We start from the raw sequence: 20,339 nt of genomic DNA, 5'->3' as shown, positions 1-20,339 counted from the left end.
CATGTGTTTGTCAGAGACAGAGAGAGGGAAAGAGAAATAACCTCCCGGGGGGGATGGCCATGCTGCAATACCTTATCCTCCGTTCTCCTCTCGGGCATGCACATACATGTGTCTGGCATGATTTTCAGGCCGCCAGGTCCGGGACTCGAACTGTAGTAAGTCATGTGGGAGTTCAGCATGCCAAGTGCTGGCCCCAATAAGTAAACTTTTAAATAAAGTTAAACTTTCTCCAACCTCTTGACATCCGCAATTTGTTTCTTTGACTGACTTGGCATTTACTCTATGCCAGACTAGAGAGATCCCAGGATGTTTACAAGCCAGTGAAGAGGGCAGTTGAGTCAACAGGCAGGAAGAAAGCATGTGAGGTTGGAAGAGAGCAGTTTGTGGGCAGAGGGAGACTAGTGAGCTTGTGTTTAATGCAACCAGTCATTAATACTCCCTTGAAGACCTTAAATTGCCACTCAAAATGTTCATTCAAGAAGTATTTAAAGAATATTAGGCACTGTTCTCATGTTGACACTAAAAGACAAATGTCTTGTGTCTGTTCCTGGCTCCAGACCAAACCTCTGTGATTTAGGGTGAGGGATCTCTGAAATTTTCCATGCCCTTCCATCTCCCCATTCTCACCTGTGAGAGTATCCTGTGTCCCACCTTGTACTGTTCCTTTTCTAGCTGGAGCTGTTTGGTTTATTCTCATAACTAATAATTTGAGGACATGAGGCCAAGCATATCTGGAGATGATGGATTTCTGGGCATATGCTTACCATGTGGAGGAAGTTGGAAAGCAGAATCCAGGTTGTTGGAGTGATCTTTGAGCTCCTTAAGGGAAGAAAAGCTCTGCTCATATTTTTATCCCCAGAGCTGAGTATAGTATGAGATACATAGCTATGTCACAGAAAAGGTTTTCTGGGCAAATGAATGAATAAACGAATGACAGGCCAACCATTAATAGTGATGAGATTTAGATTCTTGATCGTAGGAGTAGAGGGAATAAAGGGAAAATGTGATGGTCTATGGAAGTGTTGTCCATGATACTTCTGTCTCTTCCTATAGAAATCTAAAAATTAAAAGCCTTTTTAAAACCAAGGGCAACTTATAATTTCAGGGAAAGAAGAAAACATCCCCCAGAACCCAATGACTCCTCCTCCTTACTATTTTTGGCATAAAATTAGCTGCCTAAAAACAAAGCCTTTTATTCCACAATTAAGGATGCAATTAAAAATGCAAATGCCTAAAACAGTGAGCATAATGCTAATAAGTCTCGAAGTATAAGTGGAGAATCAAAATCTGTTCTGGTTTAAAAAGGCACCAATTTAGTAGCCAGGCTCTAAGCTCTAATAGTGATCAAGGGACTTCCCCCTTACTTAACAAGTCCCACACAGTGGGCTTCTTCATAGACTACACTTAATTTAATCCTAATGACAAGCCTGTGAACTAGGTGTGTCCATTTTATTTTTAAAAAATACCTTTAAGGGTCTAGAGGATGGCATAATGGCTGTCACTGGACAGCCAAGTAGCCAACCGTGGTTTGAGTCTCAGAAACAGTGGCTTAAAACTCACGCTGGGCATGTGTGTGAGCATGCGCCACATCCCAAGAGAAGAATGGAGGAGAAGGGATTGCAGTGTGGCCATCCTCCCTGGAGGATGATTCTTGCTTTCTGTCTCTCTGTCTCTTTCTGTGTCTCTAATGAGTGCATGTGCTCTATAGAAAAAACCTCTCTCAAAAAAAATTTTTTTTTCAAGTTGCCAGAGAATGTGCTTACTCATCAGAGAAAAGAGGGTGGGGATTGAAAGAGAAAGCAACCCCCAGTGGGTCATGTCACATTGCAATCCCCTCTACTTCATTTCTCCATCCTTTTGGGGTTTGGGGTATGCACACACATGCTCCTGATGTGTTTTATGAGCTGCTGGGGCAGTGATTTGAACTGCAGTTGGCCATGTGGGATCTGGCTTTCTTAATTAACTAGGCTATGGGGCTGATCTGGTATGTCTATTTTATAAATGAGACACTTAAGTTTTAGTAAACAATAAGCTGTGAATTCTGGACCAGAAGACAGGTATACTTGGAGCAAGTCAGTATAAAGTACAAAACAAATACACGTTTTAACATTATGAATTCAAACAGTGCCCCTACAAGATTAACTTCTTCACTGAATTATGGTGAAACAAACATGGACTTCGGTGAGAGCCATGCCTGGGTAAAGAATCTGGCTCAGTCATACAGCACCTCTGTCAGTTATTTTTAAATCTTTTTGGCTTTCTACAGGGCTCCCTGTTCCTCTGTAGGATGGGAATAATACTTACTTCTGAGCCCTAGTAGTCCTGAGTTCAGAATGAAGCCAGGCATGAACTCTTAGTACATACGTTCTCTGGCCCCTCGTTATGAGGCCCAGGCTGCCCCTCTGAACTTTGTAATGTCTTCTCCCCTCTCTTCTGGTTCCCCAGGTTTTAGACTTTCGGCTTCATCCAGTTAATTGCTTTTAGGTACCTAATTATGTCCTATCCCCAGACGCCCCCAATACCAGTCGGATTTTAAGAGAGAAAAGTAACTGATTCATGCAGTTTTCATTTTCTCTTCTGATGGAGCAGAACCCATTGCAGAGTATTTACTACATCTCTGAGTGAATAAATGATGACGGAGCTAAATAAGAATATGTGAGTGAAGGAACAAAAGGCAATTATACTACCACTGTCCACCAGCACTTTTACGGGGCAGGGAGGTTCACATGAACTAATGAATATATGTTCTCTGAGATGGTAACTGAGAACATGTGGGTTCAACATTGAAGAAGAAGATAAAAATCTTATTTGTAGCAATCTGCACATTCCATGGCTTTGCCTTAAATGTTCTCAAGAAATCCACTGCCCAGTGAAGTTGGAAGCCAGGTGAAGATTCCTGCTAAATTCCATTTCACAGTATTCCTTACATCCCCAGGTGACTAACCAGCAGTTCAGCGGGACAGAAAGTGGAGTGAAAGGATGCACTAATGTTTAAAGAAAAAAACCAGACCAGAGTCTCTTAGTATCTGATGATGTAGGTCTTTTCTTTCAAAATCAGTCAGGTAGAAACACCCTTCCCTTAGAATTAAAGCCCTTTGGATGAAGTGTCTCATGTGAGGTATGTCTTCTCAAGACTGCCCTTATATAACTTCCCATCTTTGTGGCCTAGAAGAAAGACTGCTGATATTGAGAATGAGGTCTGCCTTGGGTCCTGCCCCTTTCCTAAGCCCTCTCCCTAAGAGGGTGTAGGCTCAGTGTGTCTGAATCCATTATCAGATCAGGTCCCAATTTAAAGAGAGTCCCAGAGTTCAGTGGACAAGTGAAGCCGCCTGAAACGCTTTGCAGTGCCAACTGTTTCCTGAAGGTCCTAGGAGCAGCAGGCCATGGCCGTGCTCGGAAGATGCAACCAGACCCCCTGCACTTGGTGCCAGGCAGCACACATTCGACTTCCCTAAGATTACTTAGTTACTGGCTTAGATTTTAATATTTTCTTTCACGTTAGTACAGATAATCTCAGGATTTTTTTACTAACTCATTCAACAAATATTTATTAAAGAGATTTCTTCATGCCAAGCACTGTGGCATAATATTAAAGACTTAATAAAGTTAAGACATTCACTAGGATTGGCAGCTCTAGTATTTCCATTTCAAGGAGATTTTACCATGAAACCTTAGTAAGGAACAAAGTGGTCACTATTTTAACAGGTAAGTTTCAAATGCTAGTGGTCTTCTGGGCAAACATTCCTGTCGAAAGCCATCTAGGCACATCGTAAAAATTAAAATAAGATGGTACTTTCAAGTCACATAACAAGGTGTCAAGAAATGATACTTATAATGGTTTCCATGCCAAGAATTACCTGCAGATCTAGACGATGAGTAACTTGAATGGCTATGTTCTTCTTCCTCTAAGTATCCTTAACATTTACCACAGTCTGGTACATTATAGATAAGCACATACACCATGTTTATTGAATAAAAGAATCGATATGCTAAGAATCAATGTGTGAATGCCTTATGATAAAGGATGGGGCAAGAGGCCGACCTGAGTGCACTTGTCATATTATAGCCTTTGAAGAAAAAACTGTCTTAGGAAGCAGCAAATTTGAATAAATGTGAACTTGGAACAACTGTAAAGAAAATAAGTTTTTAGGGAACCAGCAGTTAGCGTAATGGCTATGTTGCTGGACTCCCACGTAGTCGACTGTGGTTCGCGTCCCGGACCCGGTGACTTAAAACTCACGCTGGGTGCATGTGCGTGCGTGCCCAAGATTCCGAGAGGAGAATGAAGGAGAAGGGATTGTGGCATGACCATCCCCTCTGGGGGGTGATTTCTTGCTTTCTGTCTCTCTGTCTCTGAAAAAAAAAAAGAAAAAGAAAAAGAAAAGAAGTTCTTGTGTAGAAAAACATAGAAAAGTACGTCATGACTTTCCCAGGGGCCTAATAGATTAATGACATTAGGTCCTAAATTAGTGTTTTTTACAACTATTGCAACTATTGCTCCTAACTTTTCCCTTCAGAGAGCAATTAGGTTAGTCTACCATAAAGCAGCAGTTTAGAAAAAATAACCAGTATGGGGGCCAGCAGATGACATAGCAGTTATATTGCTGGACTCCCACATGGCCAACAATGCTTTGAATCCTGGATCTGCTGGCTTGAAACTCACACTGGGCACATGCACATGCACGCATGGCCATGATCCTGAGAAGAGAGTGGAGAAGGATTGTGGCATGGCCATTCTGCCCTGGGGGGGAGTGGGGGGGGGATTTGTCACTTTTCCTCTCACTGTCTCTGTCTCTCTCTAAGTCTTTCAAATCTAGAACAAAGTTGTAAGCAGAGGACTGGAAAGAGTTAAGAACACAGATGGGAGAAATTACATGGTTAGGGACACTGATGACATCTGTGAAGAACTGGAAGGGCCAGTTGTACCTGAGTGAGTTTCTCTTCTTATCTTTTTTTTGGAGAGATTTTCACTATAGGGTGCATGCGCTCGCCAGACAGAGAAAGAGACAGAGAAACAGAAAGAGAGAAATCACCCCCCAGGGGAGATGGTCACGCCGCAATCCTTTCTCCTGCATTCTCCTCTCGGGATCTTGGGCACGCACGCACACGTGCCCGGTGTGAGTTTTAAGCCAACGGGTTCGGGACACAGCCGCGGTCAAATACATGGGAGTCCAGCGAGATAGCCATTATGCTAACTGCTGGTTCCTTTCTCTTCTTATCTTTAGCTCCCACTGAACTATTTTCAGGTCCCACCTTTGGGTAGACCTTTGTTCGGGTTGAGAAATGCCTGATGAATCGACAAAGCTGGGCATCCTGGAGCTATGGAATCCTGGCCTTCTCCAGGCTTCATGGGGCCTAGAGGAGTGAATATCCAAAGGATGCCAGATACCTCTCTTCTCTCCGTTGTTAAAGGAAAGCAATGGGACAAGGGAGGCTCAGTGCACTCCTGAGAAAACAGTACCCTGTTCGCTCTAATTCTGTCCTTCAGCCTTTATAATAAATGAGTAATATTACCAAAATTTATCAATGACTTCCCACATGCCAGATATTTAACTTCACTTTTTAAAAATTTAATCCTCACAACCACTTTACAATATCCTATTACTATTCCTATTTTTATTTATCATTATCACTAATTTTAAAAAAAGTTGCTACAGGGCACATGCACTCACTAGAGAGAGAGACAGGGAGAGTGAATGAAGAAAAAGTGAGAAAGCAAGTTACCAGGTCCGGGACTTGAACAGCAGTTATACATGTAGGAGTCCAGGGCCTTAACTACCATGCCACCTGCTGGCCCACTATTTCCGTCTTTCACAGATAGAGACTGATTGATCCAAGGTCACAGAATTACTAAGTGGCAGAACCAAGATTCAAATGTTTTTCTGTTTGGCAGAATCTAGCGACTATACTCTTAAACAATGCTCCACAACGTTTCACAATAGGACCTTAATGTCTATGCCCAGGTATCATCTAGCTCATAATCTTGAGGGAATCATGAAACTTCTCTGGCTGTCAGTTTTTTTTAATCTATAAAACAAAAGAAATAACCCTGAACTCATAGGGCTGTTGGGAGAATTACATGGGATAATTTATGTAAACCAGTGTCATAGTCATTGATCCAAAGAAGGTAATCCACAAATATTTCCCTTTACTTCTACTTCCTCATCTGATCAGGGATAACTGCCTTCCAAGTTGCCTAGAACACCAAGGTCTAGAGATTGCAGCAATGCTGGCTGTAGCATAGTGAATGAAGGTGTTTTCTCCTGCTTGTCTATGCTGCATCACCTGTCTGGAAGGTCCTTTCTTTTTTACTGCATCTGCAAGCTGTAAATCATGACCCATTACTGAGTTATTAAATCAAGTTAATGAGTTATTAAATCAAGTTAATGAGTTGTGACCTTCATTTTACAAAAGGAGAGAAACAAATAGAATGAAAAATAACAAACTACATTACACTTAAGAAGTGTTAGTGCTATTTAATGAAAATTTTCTTCTAGCTTTATGGATGTCTTTACTGGGTCATGATAAAGAATGTTTCTTACTTTGGGTTAGAAGGCTCTGACTTAACATACATGTCAGTAAGTTAGAAAACAATCAAGAGTTCAAGTTTTTGTGGAGCTGTGGTCTTTTTATATCATGTGGCATTTACTTGTCTCCTCCTCATCTGTCTCCCCACTAGATGTGAGTTTCTTGGGGACAAGAAACATGTCTGTTATTAGTAGGTCCTCAGTGGCCATTCTACGTTCTGGGGCATAATATATCCTCAAAAAATACACAAAAAACCACTTGATGAATCCATGAATAAATCATAACTGATCCTTGGGCATAGATTTACAACAGAGAGGTTATTTGCTTGAACTCTCAAAAGTTAGTATCTTTTAACAAATGAGCATGGATAAGTTTCTCTTGTGGGTTTTCCATATGACCTTTTACTCTTCATTAGTAGACTTGCTTGCTTTTCTTTCTTCTCCTCCCCATGCTCCCACTATACTGGGTTCTCTCACTCTCCTTGATCAAAAGATTACTCCTCAGCTATTTGCACTTTTGAGCAAATTTAATCCTATTGCTGACCTTTCTTAGCAGTATTTAGCTAGATATATAGGTGCATCCCTAGAAACAACAAGAGAAGGCATGTCCTAAGGAAAGCAATGGGACAGGACAAGGGAGGCTCAGTGCACTCCTAACAGTACCCTGTTCGCTCTAATTCTGTCCTTCAGCCTTTATAATAAATGAGTAATATTACCAAAATTTATCAATGACTTCCCACATGCCAGATATTTAACTTCACTTTTTAAAAATTTAATCCTCACAACCACTTTACAATATCCTATTACTATTCCTATTTTTATTTATCATTATCACTAATTTTAAAAAAATTTGCTACAGGGCACATGCACTCACTAGAGAGAGAGACAGGGAGAGTGAATGAAGAAAAAGTGAGAAAGCAAGTTACCAGGTCCGGGACTTGAACAGCAGTTATCCATGTAGGAGTCCAGGGCCTTAACTACCATGCCACCTGCTGGCCCACTATTTCCGTCTTTCACAGATAGAGACTGATTGATCCAAGGTCACAGAATTACTAAGTGGCAGAACCAAGATTCAAATGTTTTTCTGTTTGGCAGAATCTAGCGACTATACTCTTAAACAATGCTCCACAACGTTTCACAATAGGACCTTAATGTCTATGCCCAGGTATCATCTAGCTCATAATCTTGAGGGAATCATGAAACTTCTCTGGCTGTCAGTTTTTTTTAATCTATAAAACAAAAGAAATAACCCTGAACTCATAGGGCTGTTGGGAGAATTACATGGGATAATTTATGTAAACCAGTGTCATAGTCATTGATCCAAAGAAGGTAATCCACAAATATTTCCCTTTACTTCTACTTCCTCATCTGATCAGGGATAACTGCCTTCCAAGTTGCCTAGAACACCAAGGTCTAGAGATTGCAGCAATGCTGGCTGTAGCATAGTGAATGAAGGTGTTTTCTCCTGCTTGTCTATGCTGCATCACCTGTCTGGAAGGTCCTTTCTTTTTTACTGCATCTGCAAGCTGTAAATCATGACCCATTACTGAGTTATTAAATCAAGTTAATGAGTTATTAAATCAAGTTAATGAGTTGTGACCTTCATTTTACAAAAGGAGAGAAACAAATAGAATGAAAAATAACAAACTACATTACACTTAAGAAGTGTTAGTGCTATTTAATGAAAATTTTCTTCTAGCTTTATGGATGTCTTTACTGGGTCATGATAAAGAATGTTTCTTACTTTGGGTTAGAAGGCTCTGACTTAACATACATGTCAGTAAGTTAGAAAACAATCAAGAGTTCAAGTTTTTGTGGAGCTGTGGTCTTTTTATATCATGTGGCATTTACTTGTCTCCTCCTCATCTGTCTCCCCACTAGATGTGAGTTTCTTGGGGACAAGAAACATGTCTGTTATTAGTAGGTCCTCAGTGGCCATTCTACGTTCTGGGGCATAATATATCCTCAAAAAATACACAAAAAACCACTTGATGAATCCATGAATAAATCATAACTGATCCTTGGGCATAGATTTACAACAGAGAGGTTATTTGCTTGAACTCTCAAAAGTTAGTATCTTTTAACAAATGAGCATGGATAAGTTTCTCTTGTGGGTTTTCCATATGACCTTTTACTCTTCATTAGTAGACTTGCTTGCTTTTCTTTCTTCTCCTCCCCATGCTCCCACTATACTGGGTTCTCTCACTCTCCTTGATCAAAAGATTACTCCTCAGCTATTTGCACTTTTGAGCAAATTTAATCCTATTGCTGACCTTTCTTAGCAGTATTTAGCTAGATATATAGGTGCATCCCTAGAAACAACAAGAGAAGGCATGTCCTCCATTATACCAGTTTTTTTAAAATTTTTATTTTATTTTTTTTTACTTTTACCAACTGGTAGATAATGAGATGGCCTTTCTTTCTTTCTTTCTTTCTTTCTTTCTTTCTTTCTTTCTTTCTGCCATAGGGCACATGCACTCACTGGAGAGAGAGACAGAGAGATTGAATATGATAAATCACCCTTTCAGCATAGGATGGCCATGTTGTAATCTCTCCTCCATTCTCCTCCCAGAATTTTTTTGGTCCTACATGCATGTGAGCCTAGTGTGAGTTTCAAGCCACCAGGTCTGGGATTCAAATTGTGGTTGGCCATGTGGAAGTCCAGTGCCTTAACCACTATGACACCCAATGGCCCCTGGGGATGGCTTGTTTTAGAGGTGGAGAGATCTTCATGAACTCATAAACTCACCCACCAGGGGCTGTTACCTACTCTCTCTGCCCATCTAGGGAGCCTCCAGGTCTATGCAACAAAATCCATATTCCACTGTTTTAGGAGCTTAAGTGCATCTACATTTGAAGAATTGGTAATGCACTTGTGCATCTAGAAAAACATTTCATCCATAGTTTTAACCCTTTATTTACTTCTATGATTCTACAACTCTATCCGTATGTTTCCTGACACAGGACGTTCACAATACAAATAGCATATCAAATCAAGCACATTGAAATCATTCCCATAGATTATGTGTAATAGTATCATCAGGAACAATCGATCCCACTGGCATAGCACTACCACAGCACTGCGAGCACCTCACACAAATGAAGAGGGGAAACAATGACAACTAGATTGGAAAGGACCGAGGGTTGACTCCATTTATAACACTGCCTGGTTTCGATGGTGCTGATGATCTGTTTCTCCCTCCAGGATTTCAGGCAAACAAATTGCTAGCACCTGGGAAGATCGTTTCTAGTAGGAGAATGGGGCCAGCTCCTGCAAAGCCTGAGAGGATGCACTCTCTCTGTCACTGCCAGGGCTGAGACTAGGTGTGGAGGTGTGATGTTGTGACTGTGTGTGTGTGTGTGTGTGTGTGTGTAAGAGAGAGAGAGAGAATAGGTCGAGGAGGTGACTCCAAGGACAAGAGTGTTTTTGTGGTATAGGCATATATTCTCCTGTCAGTTGATTGTTTATCACAGAACAAAGAAGCTTCTTGCTTTCTGATTTAGATTTTGGCTTCATGAAAAAATACGACTAATACCAAAGGAACCTCAGATGTCCTATAGTGCAGTTTATCCGATGTAGAAACCCTACAGAGGTCTGTTTGAATTTCTCCTCTCAGCTAACTTCTTCCTGATCTGAGAGTTCAGCTCTTGCACTGACAGAAGCAGCCTGGGAATCACGGCTGAAGTGCTTCAGCAGCTGATACCACGGAGACAAAACCCTTGGAAGGCAGAGCACTGTGAGGAGAGTGGGGCTGGGGTTAGGCATCTGACTCTGCCGTAAACAGCTGGCGGATCCCAGACCAATCTTTTCTCCTCTGGGGTCTCAGTTTCCCTTCTGTAAGTGAACCTGGGATAGCTAAGGTTCCTCCCAGACCTAGAATTGTATAAAGCTAAAGAAAATGAGAATACTCTAGAATTCTGCTTTTCTTAGATTAAAGAGACATGCTCATCATCTTCTATTTATATAATCAGAGAACCCTTACTACTAATTTACTTTCAGAGAGCAAGTAGTTAACTCTCTAAAAGAGGCACAATCAACTGGCACTGGTCCTAAACAAGCACTCAAGAATCTCTATGAAAAGTGGTAGGGTTTTTTTTGTTTTTGTTTTTGTTTTTTTAAAGGACAAAGGTACAAAGCTATTGAATCCTTTGGATAAAGATTCTACTTACGGGAACCAGCAGTTAGCGTAATGGCTATGTCGCTGGACTCCCACGTAGTCCACCACGGTTCATGTCCCGGACCCGGTGGCTTAAAACTCACGCCGGGCGCATGTGCGTGCGAGCCCAAGATCCCGAGAGGAGAATGGAGAAGGGATTGCGGCGTGACCATTCCCCCTGGGGGGGTGATTTCTCGCTTTCTTTCTCTATGTCTCTCTCTGTCTGTCTGGCGAGCGCACGCGCCCTACAGTGAAAATCTCTCCAAAAAAAAAAAAAAAAAAAAAAAGATTCTACTTAGAATTTAGAGTCAATTTTATGTTCCTGCGTTTTTCTTTTTTCTTCTTCCCTTTCTGTTTTATTGCAGTCATGAAAACAAAACCAGGGTTCTTGTAAATTTTTCTTCTGTTTTTGGGACCAGCAGTTAGCATAATGGCTATGTCTCTGGACTCCCATGTAGTCAAGGGCAGTTTGTGTCCCGGACCCGGTGACTTAAAACTCATGCCGGCACATGTGCGTGCATGCCCAAGATCCTGAGAGCAGAATGAAGGAGAAGGGATTATGGCATGGCCATCCCCCCTGAGGGGTGATTTCTCGCTTTCTGTCTCTCTGTCTCTGTCTGTCTGGCGAGCGCATGTGCCTTATAGCAAAAAAAACCTCTCCAAAAAAATTTTTTTTCTTTTGTTTTGATTATATGCATGGTCTATATTTTAAAATTTCACAGCTCTTAGAGTCATTTAGATACCAAGTTTAGCTTTTTATTATTTTTTTAAGCATTTATGTATTTATTTATCTATTTATTTGTTGCGATTTTCAAGCTGCCAGGTCTGGGACATAAACTACAGTCAGCCATGGAATTCCAGCACTGTAAACCACACTACCTGCTGGCCCCTGAGGTGCGCATTTAAGATACCAAATAAAAATGAATAATTGAATGTTTAGAAACCAAATACCCATATTTGTATACTGTAGAGAGTTTTTTAGGCATAATTTCTCATAAAGTGTCACTTTTTTGAGTCTCATTAAAAAGAGTTTTCCTTCTTTCATTACAATTTCCATTACTATATTACTTTATGCCTTCACCTCTTCTGTGTTATACTTTCATTTATCATTTCAGAGACTAAAGATTTAAATCGGATTGACATTACAGTCAAAAAGCATATTAGTTTTACATAGTGTCAGATCCTTTCATTTAAATTCTAATCTCCCACAACTTAATTAAGAGCTACTACCAATATGTTTTCAGCAAATTTCTTCTAATACAATAATACCACTTTTTTTTTTTTTTTTGAGAGATTTTCACTTTAGGGTACGTGCGCTCGCCAGACAGACAGAGAGAGACATAGAGACAAAAAGCGAGAAATCACCCCCCAGGGGGGATGGTCACGCCGCAATCCCTTCTCCTCCATTCTCCTTTCGGGATCTTGGGCACGCACGCACACGCGCCCGGCGTGAGTTTTAAGCCACTGGGTCCGGGACACGAACCGTGGTCGACTACGTGGGAGTCCAGCGACATAGCCATTACGCTAACTGCTGGTTCCCAATAATATCACTTTTAAAAGAATTATTTAATTTTATTTATTCATTCATTTAGTTTTAATTTGACCAGAGACAGACACACGGAGAGACAGAGAGAAAGTAAGAAAGCAAGCCACCAGGTCTGGAACTCAAACTGTGGTCAGCCATGTGGGAGTGTCCAGCTTTTTAACTACCATGTCGTCTGCTGGTCCTCCAATAATACCATTTTCATAAATTTTATTTTTTCATGAGATACCAACAATTTGGTAATTTTGCCTTGCAGTTTTAGTTTATATAGCCATTTCAATTGTACTGATTTATCTCTGTCCGATTAACTAAACTGGCTTTTCCCAATTTGCTACCCAAGATGAAAACATTTCAAGAGTAAATAATATTTTGTATCATGAGGATCACCACTAAATCACAAGTAAGGAGAAGAGAAATAGCCACAATGGGATTGTGAAGGTTTCATTGTCTTGGTGATGTCACCAAAAGACATGCTCTAGGGTGGGCCTCAACATTTCCTTCACAGTTTATAATGAAGGGTATGAAAACACTCTTCTGAAATGCGGTTTGCCAAATGTGGAAGGTTCACTGTTTGACTATGGTTTTGCTTCTTAATCTCAGGGCTTCTGAGCTACTGAAATTCCCTGAAACAGGAAGGGATGCTGTGCCTGTTAGACCAGCCAGCCGATTAAGGCCCTTGAGAAGCCATTACCTTCTACTGTAGTATCCTGCTCCCATTGCCCCTGCTGTGCCTACCTACCATGCAAAGGAGAAGCAGCAGAAACCAAGAAGTTCAATTCAAGTGCATGGTTTAGTATCAGTAACACATACCTTGAGCCAGAAAAAGAAAGTAAAATTTCAGGTATGGAGGATATGACCTCAGGTGGGAGTCAGATCAGATTCTGGGGCCAGTGTGGGGAGTAGAGAATATGAGGACAGACATAGTTCTTCCATACAGTGCCAGAGTCATTTTGGCCATTAACTAGGCCCCACCTTTCCTTCCTATTTAGTGTTTCTATTATTTTGAAAAGTATATAGTTTTGATGAAGTTTGGAAGTTATCTAAGAGACTTCGCTAGGAAAGGAGCATGTTATGGTTGAGTGTGATGGATCTTACTCAAGAGGTAAGTGCGGTGATAAAAGGTAAGAAGGCATTCTGACTTCAATCTTTTTTTCTTTTCTTTCCTAGTCAATTAAAAAGTTTTGCCAAGCAAGGAACAATTAACTTTTATGGTCTGAGAAACAACTGGTAACAAGATGCCAACAGAACAAAGTCTTTTCACCAAAACTTGTTAGAAAAACATGTAATTATTTAAAAGAAAACTGCTGACTACAAATCAATCCACTGAAGTGAATGCAATCAATACCAGGAAGGTTGTGAAGATGATGCTGGCCTATTTTTTTTTTCTCATACTGATGGTGAAAAAATGTCCAGGGCTTTGATATATGTGTTTCATTTAAGGTTTATCAGAAATAAAAATATTTCCCTCATTATTTTTACTGAAACCTAAGCTAAGAACTTTACTCCAAATCATGATGGTGTCGAAGAATAACCTGATAAAAAGCAGAAGCCATCAACTATTTTAACCTAACGACATTTCAAAAATGTTTTCAAAATGGTTAACCTCAAAGGTCTTGACGGTGTACTGAAAAGCCGGAGTGAATCAGAACACCTGCTCCATCCGCAGGCATTGCCTTTATTTCCACAAGCTGGCTTAGCACACAGTGCAGATCAGAGTGAGAAATGTCCCATGGCCTACCTGACATAGAGGGAGCGTTTCTGATTGGTTCGCAGGGACCCGGACCCGGAGCTCATGCTGTGGTTCATCATCTGCTCCCGTAGGTCATGGATTTTGGCCTCAAATCGAGCGTAATCTGGGAATGGAAACAAAGGCGGCAAGTTTGGTTCCGTGTCTTCTGAGAGTTAAAAAATGCTGCACAGCCAAAGTAGTTTTTGGTTCCTTTGCCAGACAACAGGGAGATGCACGACTCAGGAAAGGAAGGCTTGCTTACTGTTACTTATTCACAGACATTCACAAGGAAAAAAGAAGAAATCAGTTCACAAAGTTACCTAAGAAACACTGTCATCAAATCCCCAATTTTGCTATGTTTTTTGGAGAAAGGAGAATGGGGAGGGAGGGTGATTGTAAACAGGCGATGTGAAGAATCCCTGTGGTGATGGAAACGACCTCTGTCTTGACTGTGGTGGTGGATATACTTGTGATAAAATTACTTAGAACTACACACACACACACACACACACACACACACGCACAAGTGAAACTGGGAAAATCTGCCTAAGATTGATGACTTGCGGCAATGTCAAAATCCTGGTTGTGATAACAAACCATAGCTTTGCCAAATGTTACAGCTGGGGAAAATGAACCAAGAGTACATGGGGTCTCCCTCTCTTCTTCCTTACAACTGCATGTGAATCTACAATTATCTCAAATAATAAAAATAATGAGAAGGAAAAAAAGTCTATTAAATTCTCAATGTTGTGAGTTGTTAAAAGAAAGTATTCAGTTAACCGCAGTCTGACAAACCAAATAAATCAAGTGTTTGGTGATAAATTTTGTAAGAAATGCCATTTAATTTAAAAAATTGTTTTCTGGAGAGGGCTACCAGAAGCTGACCACTGAAGATCATGCCTTGACTCTATTTCATAACTTTGTCCTGATGCTGGATGTCATCAATTCAAAGATGTACAATATATTTAAATCGGCTTATTAAAAGGTTAGGGTTAAAGTGGAGATAGAAACTATCATATTAACTATATTTTAGAAACATTCAAACTTGAAAAAAAAAGAATCTAAAAAAATAGTCAAAAAAACCTAGAAAATAGAGATATTAAGTCATTAATGTTATTTCTTTTCTTTTTTTGTAGAGGTTTTTGCTATAGGGTGCATGCGCTCTCCAGAAAATGAGAAACAGAGACAGAAAGTGAGAAATCACCCCCCCCAGGGGGGGTGGCCATGCCACAATCCCTTCTCCTCCATTCTCCTCTCGGGATCTTGGGCATGCACGCACACGCACCCGATGTGAGTTTAAGCCACCGGGTCCAGGACTCGAACCGTGGTCGACTACATGGGAGTCCAGTGACACAGCCATTATGCTAACTGCTGGTCCCTAAGTCATGTTATTTCTTCATGGGAAAAATATTTTTGCCATGTCAATATAACAGAACATTTGAATGCATGAATAGTTTTAAAGTTATTTATTAATGGAATCAGCACATAAAAAGAAACATCTTTATCATCTCCTTGGCAGAAGACCATTTCGCTTTAGGAAAATCCAATAGCTAAGAGGCTTAACTTACCCGCACATTCTTTAAAAACATAAACTTGAATTATAAGTGGTTCTTTTAATTACAAAGAAACTCACCATAAGGAATTTTAAAAGTCTTTAGTACATTAAAAAAAAAAAAATTTGATTTTCAATTTAATCACAACTTTTTATGAAAACAAGAATGACTAAATGCATATAACAAAATATGATTTACCCTCAGAGTACTTCAAATTCTTTATAATAAAAAGTTTCATAATGGGGCTAGCAGGTGGCGTGGTGGTTGAGGTGTTGGACTCCCACATGGCTGATAGTGGTTCAAGTGTTGGACCTGGCAGCTTGCTTTCTCACTTTGTCTCTCTCTCTGGTGAGTACATGTGCCCAACAGCAAATTTAAAATAATAATTATAATAAAGTTAAATAAAAATGTTAAATAAAACTACATTTAATTTCAATTTACTGAATGTCTATTGGCTATTGTAGATTGGATTTTCCTAAATTCTTTTATCTTGGTTTTCAAAAATAGAGGACAGATGAACTCTGAATATTAAATATCTCTAAGATTTAGAACTCTAAAGACAAAGCCATAGCATTTGCCTGGAAATTTCTGGTACTTAGGCAAAGTCTGGTATATTCTAGGTTTAGAAGGTTTCTTGTGAAAACTTATCTTTGTGTAATAAAATCCTAAATGGTTAAATAAGTAAACACCTATTTAATCATACATTTAGCCTAAAAATGAATTAAAGGTAATTTAAGATAATTTATTTCATCCCATTTTACTAGAGTGAGAAAACACTTATTTGTAACCATCGACAGGATACTGCATGCAGATTTAAATCATTCTGAGTAAGTCATATTTTCTCGCCACCCTCAGAGAGGTGATTAACATTTATTGTTGGCCACATGGCAGATGCTCCGCTCAGTGCTTCACGGGTTTTATCTCATTTTATTTTTTAGCTATAAAATAAAGTCCATGGATGTTATAAAAATTTGAACTGTATAGAAAAACAATAAAAACAGAGAGAGACCCTCTTGTCTCTTTTACCTTTCCCTACCTTTTCTTTTAGCACTGCCTGTCCCTACCGCTTACCCTAGAGGTACATGTGTGGTTGTGTGCTGAATATATTTCAGTGTGTTTGTGAGTGTATGTGTATGCAGTGTGTGCACACACACAGAGAGAGCCTACACCTGTATATTGTGCTATAATTTTTTCTCCTTTTCAACAGTGCAATCTGTATCATCTACCTTCCACCAAATACATAAATACCATTTTCTTAAGACCCTTAGTTGTATTCCAGAGTTTAGACTAGTTTAACAATTCCCTTATTATTAGATAGTCAGGCTTGTTTGTTTTTTTCCTTTACAAGATGGGATCTCTGCCTATATGTTCACATGTATGGAAGGGTAGTGAGGCCCTGGGATTGGAAGTGCTGGAGAAAAACCAGGAAGTGCTAGCACAAAAACCAGGCTGCAACCATTAGGATTACTCAGAGCAGAAAATGATCTGGTCTGGGATGCAGGATAGGAACTCTTAGCTGCTCCTGATCCATTCTCCATGTGACTCCTTGCTACATACCACATATTACCCTTGAGCACCACTAAATATTCCATCTGGAAAGATGGGACTCTCTCCTTTACAACTCTGATGACTTCCCTACCTGTGATAAAAGTGTGAAATCCCATCCTCCATGCCTCCTCCCCATGTGAGCACTTTCCTACTTCACTGTGCTTATCACACCAACTTGCAGTTACTTGCACATGAGGTGAGCTCGGAGGGACATGCCACGTCTCACTCTCTGGGGAACTCCCTGCTCCAAACATACTGTGGAACATACAGGAGACAATTAATACTAGGTGCTCAAAACACTTTCTGAAGGAATAATGAATGAGGGTGTGAGCAGCATCATTGGATTAATTCAGTTATAAAGTGGGTGTAGGTATTGAAATAGCTCATGTTCAATGTATGTTTTGAAATGAAGAAGATGACATGCATCTATCTCCTTCAATACTATTCTTTCAAGACAAAATATTTTAATTTCAAGGCTTTATTTATTTATTTATTTATTTTTGAGAGGTTTTTGCTATAGGGCGTGTGCATTCGCCAGAAAGACAGAGAAAGAGAGACAGAAAGTGAGAAATCACCCTCCAGGGTGGAGGGCCATGTTGCAATCCCTTCTTCTCTTGGGATCTTGGGTACGCACGCACATGCGCCTGGCCTGAGTTTAAGCTACTGGTTCCAGGACTTGAACCACAGTCGACTACATGGGAGTCGAACGACATAGCCATTATGCCAACTGCTGGTCCCTCAAGGCTTTATTTTTGTCTAATCATTGCCACTTCCCACTTTCTCTGTTCCTTCCATGGTTTTCCAGGTGACCTCTGAACTCTCAGTCATGTCATATATGTTGGCAATAGTTCTGATAGTCTATGTACAATCAGTATTTTGTGAGGCTCATTCTCACATTTTACCTCAGGTTGTTGGAAAAGTCAATGCATTTTTGCACAGAAAAACATTAAAAAATTCATGACTTTTCCAACAGCCCAATGTATTACTACAACATACTTGCCTTAACCAAAAATTTTATTGGCTGCCTTACTGTATAGCTCGTTAGATACCCAAAATATTTTGTCAAACTTTTGAAATGTCTTATCTATACCATGTTTTTCGGTATTTAAATACCCCACTGTAGATAAGTTATATTGCATTTGCCTTAACTAGAACCCATCATGTCCTCAATTTCTCCACTTTGACAATAATCTTAACCACACATCCTATGTTCAGAAGTGTTTATCTCTCTCTTTGTGCCTTTTGGAAAAACTAAAACTTAGATATAAGTAATTGCATCAGAGCAAAATCAATAAGGTCTGGGCTTACAAATATAAATGATGTATTTGTATGACAGGCGCGTGTCTGTGTATTGGCTGGGAAGGAACTCTGCCTCCAACTTTCCAGAGAGAAACAAATTTACATTAAGAAAGGCTTGAGAAATAAACAAGAAATAAGCCAATAAGCTATACAAAATAAGTCCCCTTTATGTTTTATAAAAGTACTGAAAACTACATTTTTCAGCAAGTTAAAATACAAAAACCTACTTTTATCCACTTATTATTCTTTTCTCTCTTCCCCAAATGTTTTACTCATGTCTATGGCCTCCCCTTTGAGACATTTTCCAAACAAATTCCCAAAACTCTGAATTGAGAATATCTTTTTTTAAAAGAAATATTTATTTTACTTACTACTGTTTTTTAAAAGTTGACCAGAGAGAGAGAAAGGGAAAGTGGCAAAGCAAGCTGCCTGATCTGGGACTCAAACTGTGGTCACCCATGTAAGAGTCCAGCGCCCTAACCACTATGCAACCTGCTGACCCTGAGAATATGATCTTAAAGACAAGGAAATAGAGGCTCAGTGTGGTTAATTACTACACCAAAGTCACAGAGCTGCCAGGTTACAGAGCTCATTGGACAGGAAGCTTGTTTCCTACTCTGGATCTTTGTGAAGTCATTTTGTTTCCACTGCATCACAAACACCTATGACAGCATCACAGTTGTGCTGTAGAATGTGAGGCCTCCTCACTTCTCTAGCTGCCTCTTGACATCTTGTTCTTCCCTTCACCTGCTGTACTGGTCATGTGCAAGCCGATTCTCTCCTCTGTTGCACTGGAAGCTCCTCAGGAAGTCGAGAGCGCTCATTCTGTTCCCCAGACCTCCAGGTCTATCGTTCCACCTTTTGTATACACAGGACTCTGGTGTGTGCTTGGCGTGTAGTTTGGGACAAGACTAAATCTGAAGGAATTTGATTCCAAAATGAGACAATTAATACTGGGTGCTCAAAACACTTAAGAAAATTAAGCACAATAATGCAGAGGTGGGAAATGACACTGCAGAAACAGCACCTTATTCTGTCTTAGTTTGCATGACACAGGTATCTAATAAATGTTTTTTAAATTATGAGTTATTTTATGTAGTTTATGTAGCTTTCTTCTGCAGCAGGGATGCAATCACTGAAAACCAACTCCTAGGCAAGTGTTTTAGAGGAGTGTCAAGAAACATCACTTTCAGCTAGTTCTTCCTTCCTCCTTGTATGATAAGCCAGATTTTTTTTCCCCTCTGCATTTTTGAGTTTCTATTAGGTCAGAAAAGTCATGAGGTAAAAAAAAGTCATTTTCCATGTAAAAATGTGTCCATGACCTTTCCAACAACCCAATAATTCTCTTTCTTCTTCTTTTTTTTTTTTTTTTTTTTTTTGAGAGATTTTTGCTATAGGACACATGCGCTCACCAGAAAGACAGAAAGCGAGAAATCACTTCCCAGGGGTGATGGCCATGCCGCAACCCCTTTTCCTCCATTCTCCTCTTGGGATTTTGGTCATGCATGAACACATGCCTGGCGTGAGTTTTAAACTGCTGGGACTAGTACTTGAATCTCAGTCGACTACTGATGTAACCATTATGCCATCTGCTGGTCCCTAATTCCAATTTCTTATGACTAGATGCATTCATTTGGGATTGATATTTTTTTCACTTGAATGTGATAACTAACAATTGTAGAAAATGGGCAAGATTCAGGTTACATAGGTGGGGTCAACAATCGGCCCTACCATTCCTTTGCTATGCATCATTGTAAACATTGTTAACTTTCCTAGGCTCAATTTTCTCATAAGTAAAATGGAAATAATATTTGGACCTATTTTAAAACATGTTGAGAAGATTACAAGAAAGAGCCAGTGGATCTAGAAGTTAATTCATGGTAATGATTGTCAATTTTTTGTAGTATATTTTTTCATCTGTAATTCAACACCTATTCTTTTTTTTTTTTTTTTTTTGTGGATTTTTCCTTATAGGGGTGTGCG

The 20,339-nt window shown here is 39.8% G+C and overlaps 1 protein-coding gene across 15 annotated transcripts in view; it reads right to left on the bottom strand.

The window, feature by feature from the left end:
- DLG2 (discs large MAGUK scaffold protein 2) overlaps positions 1-20,339 on the bottom strand; it is a 1,612,020-nt gene that overhangs the window by 158,697 nt on the left and 1,432,984 nt on the right. For 14 of the 15 annotated variants that reach the window (XM_006144952.3, XM_006144955.3, XM_006144956.1 and 11 more), the window contains one exon: positions 13,966-14,080. In XM_006144952.3, coding sequence (XP_006145014.1) covers positions 13,966-14,080 — 115 coding nt within the window. Of the gene's footprint in view, positions 1-13,965; positions 14,081-15,524; positions 15,530-16,358; positions 16,448-18,727; positions 18,759-20,339 lie in introns of those variants that run through there. The other variant, XM_006144965.1, reaches the window with a different exon arrangement.

The sequence above is a fragment of the Tupaia chinensis genome, unplaced genomic scaffold (assembly GCF_000334495.1).
Source record: "Tupaia chinensis unplaced genomic scaffold, TupChi_1.0 Scaffold000139_1, whole genome shotgun sequence".
Classification (NCBI taxonomy): domain Eukaryota; kingdom Metazoa; phylum Chordata; class Mammalia; order Scandentia; family Tupaiidae; genus Tupaia; species Tupaia belangeri.
This window is presented reverse-complemented; position numbering and strand designations above follow the sequence as displayed.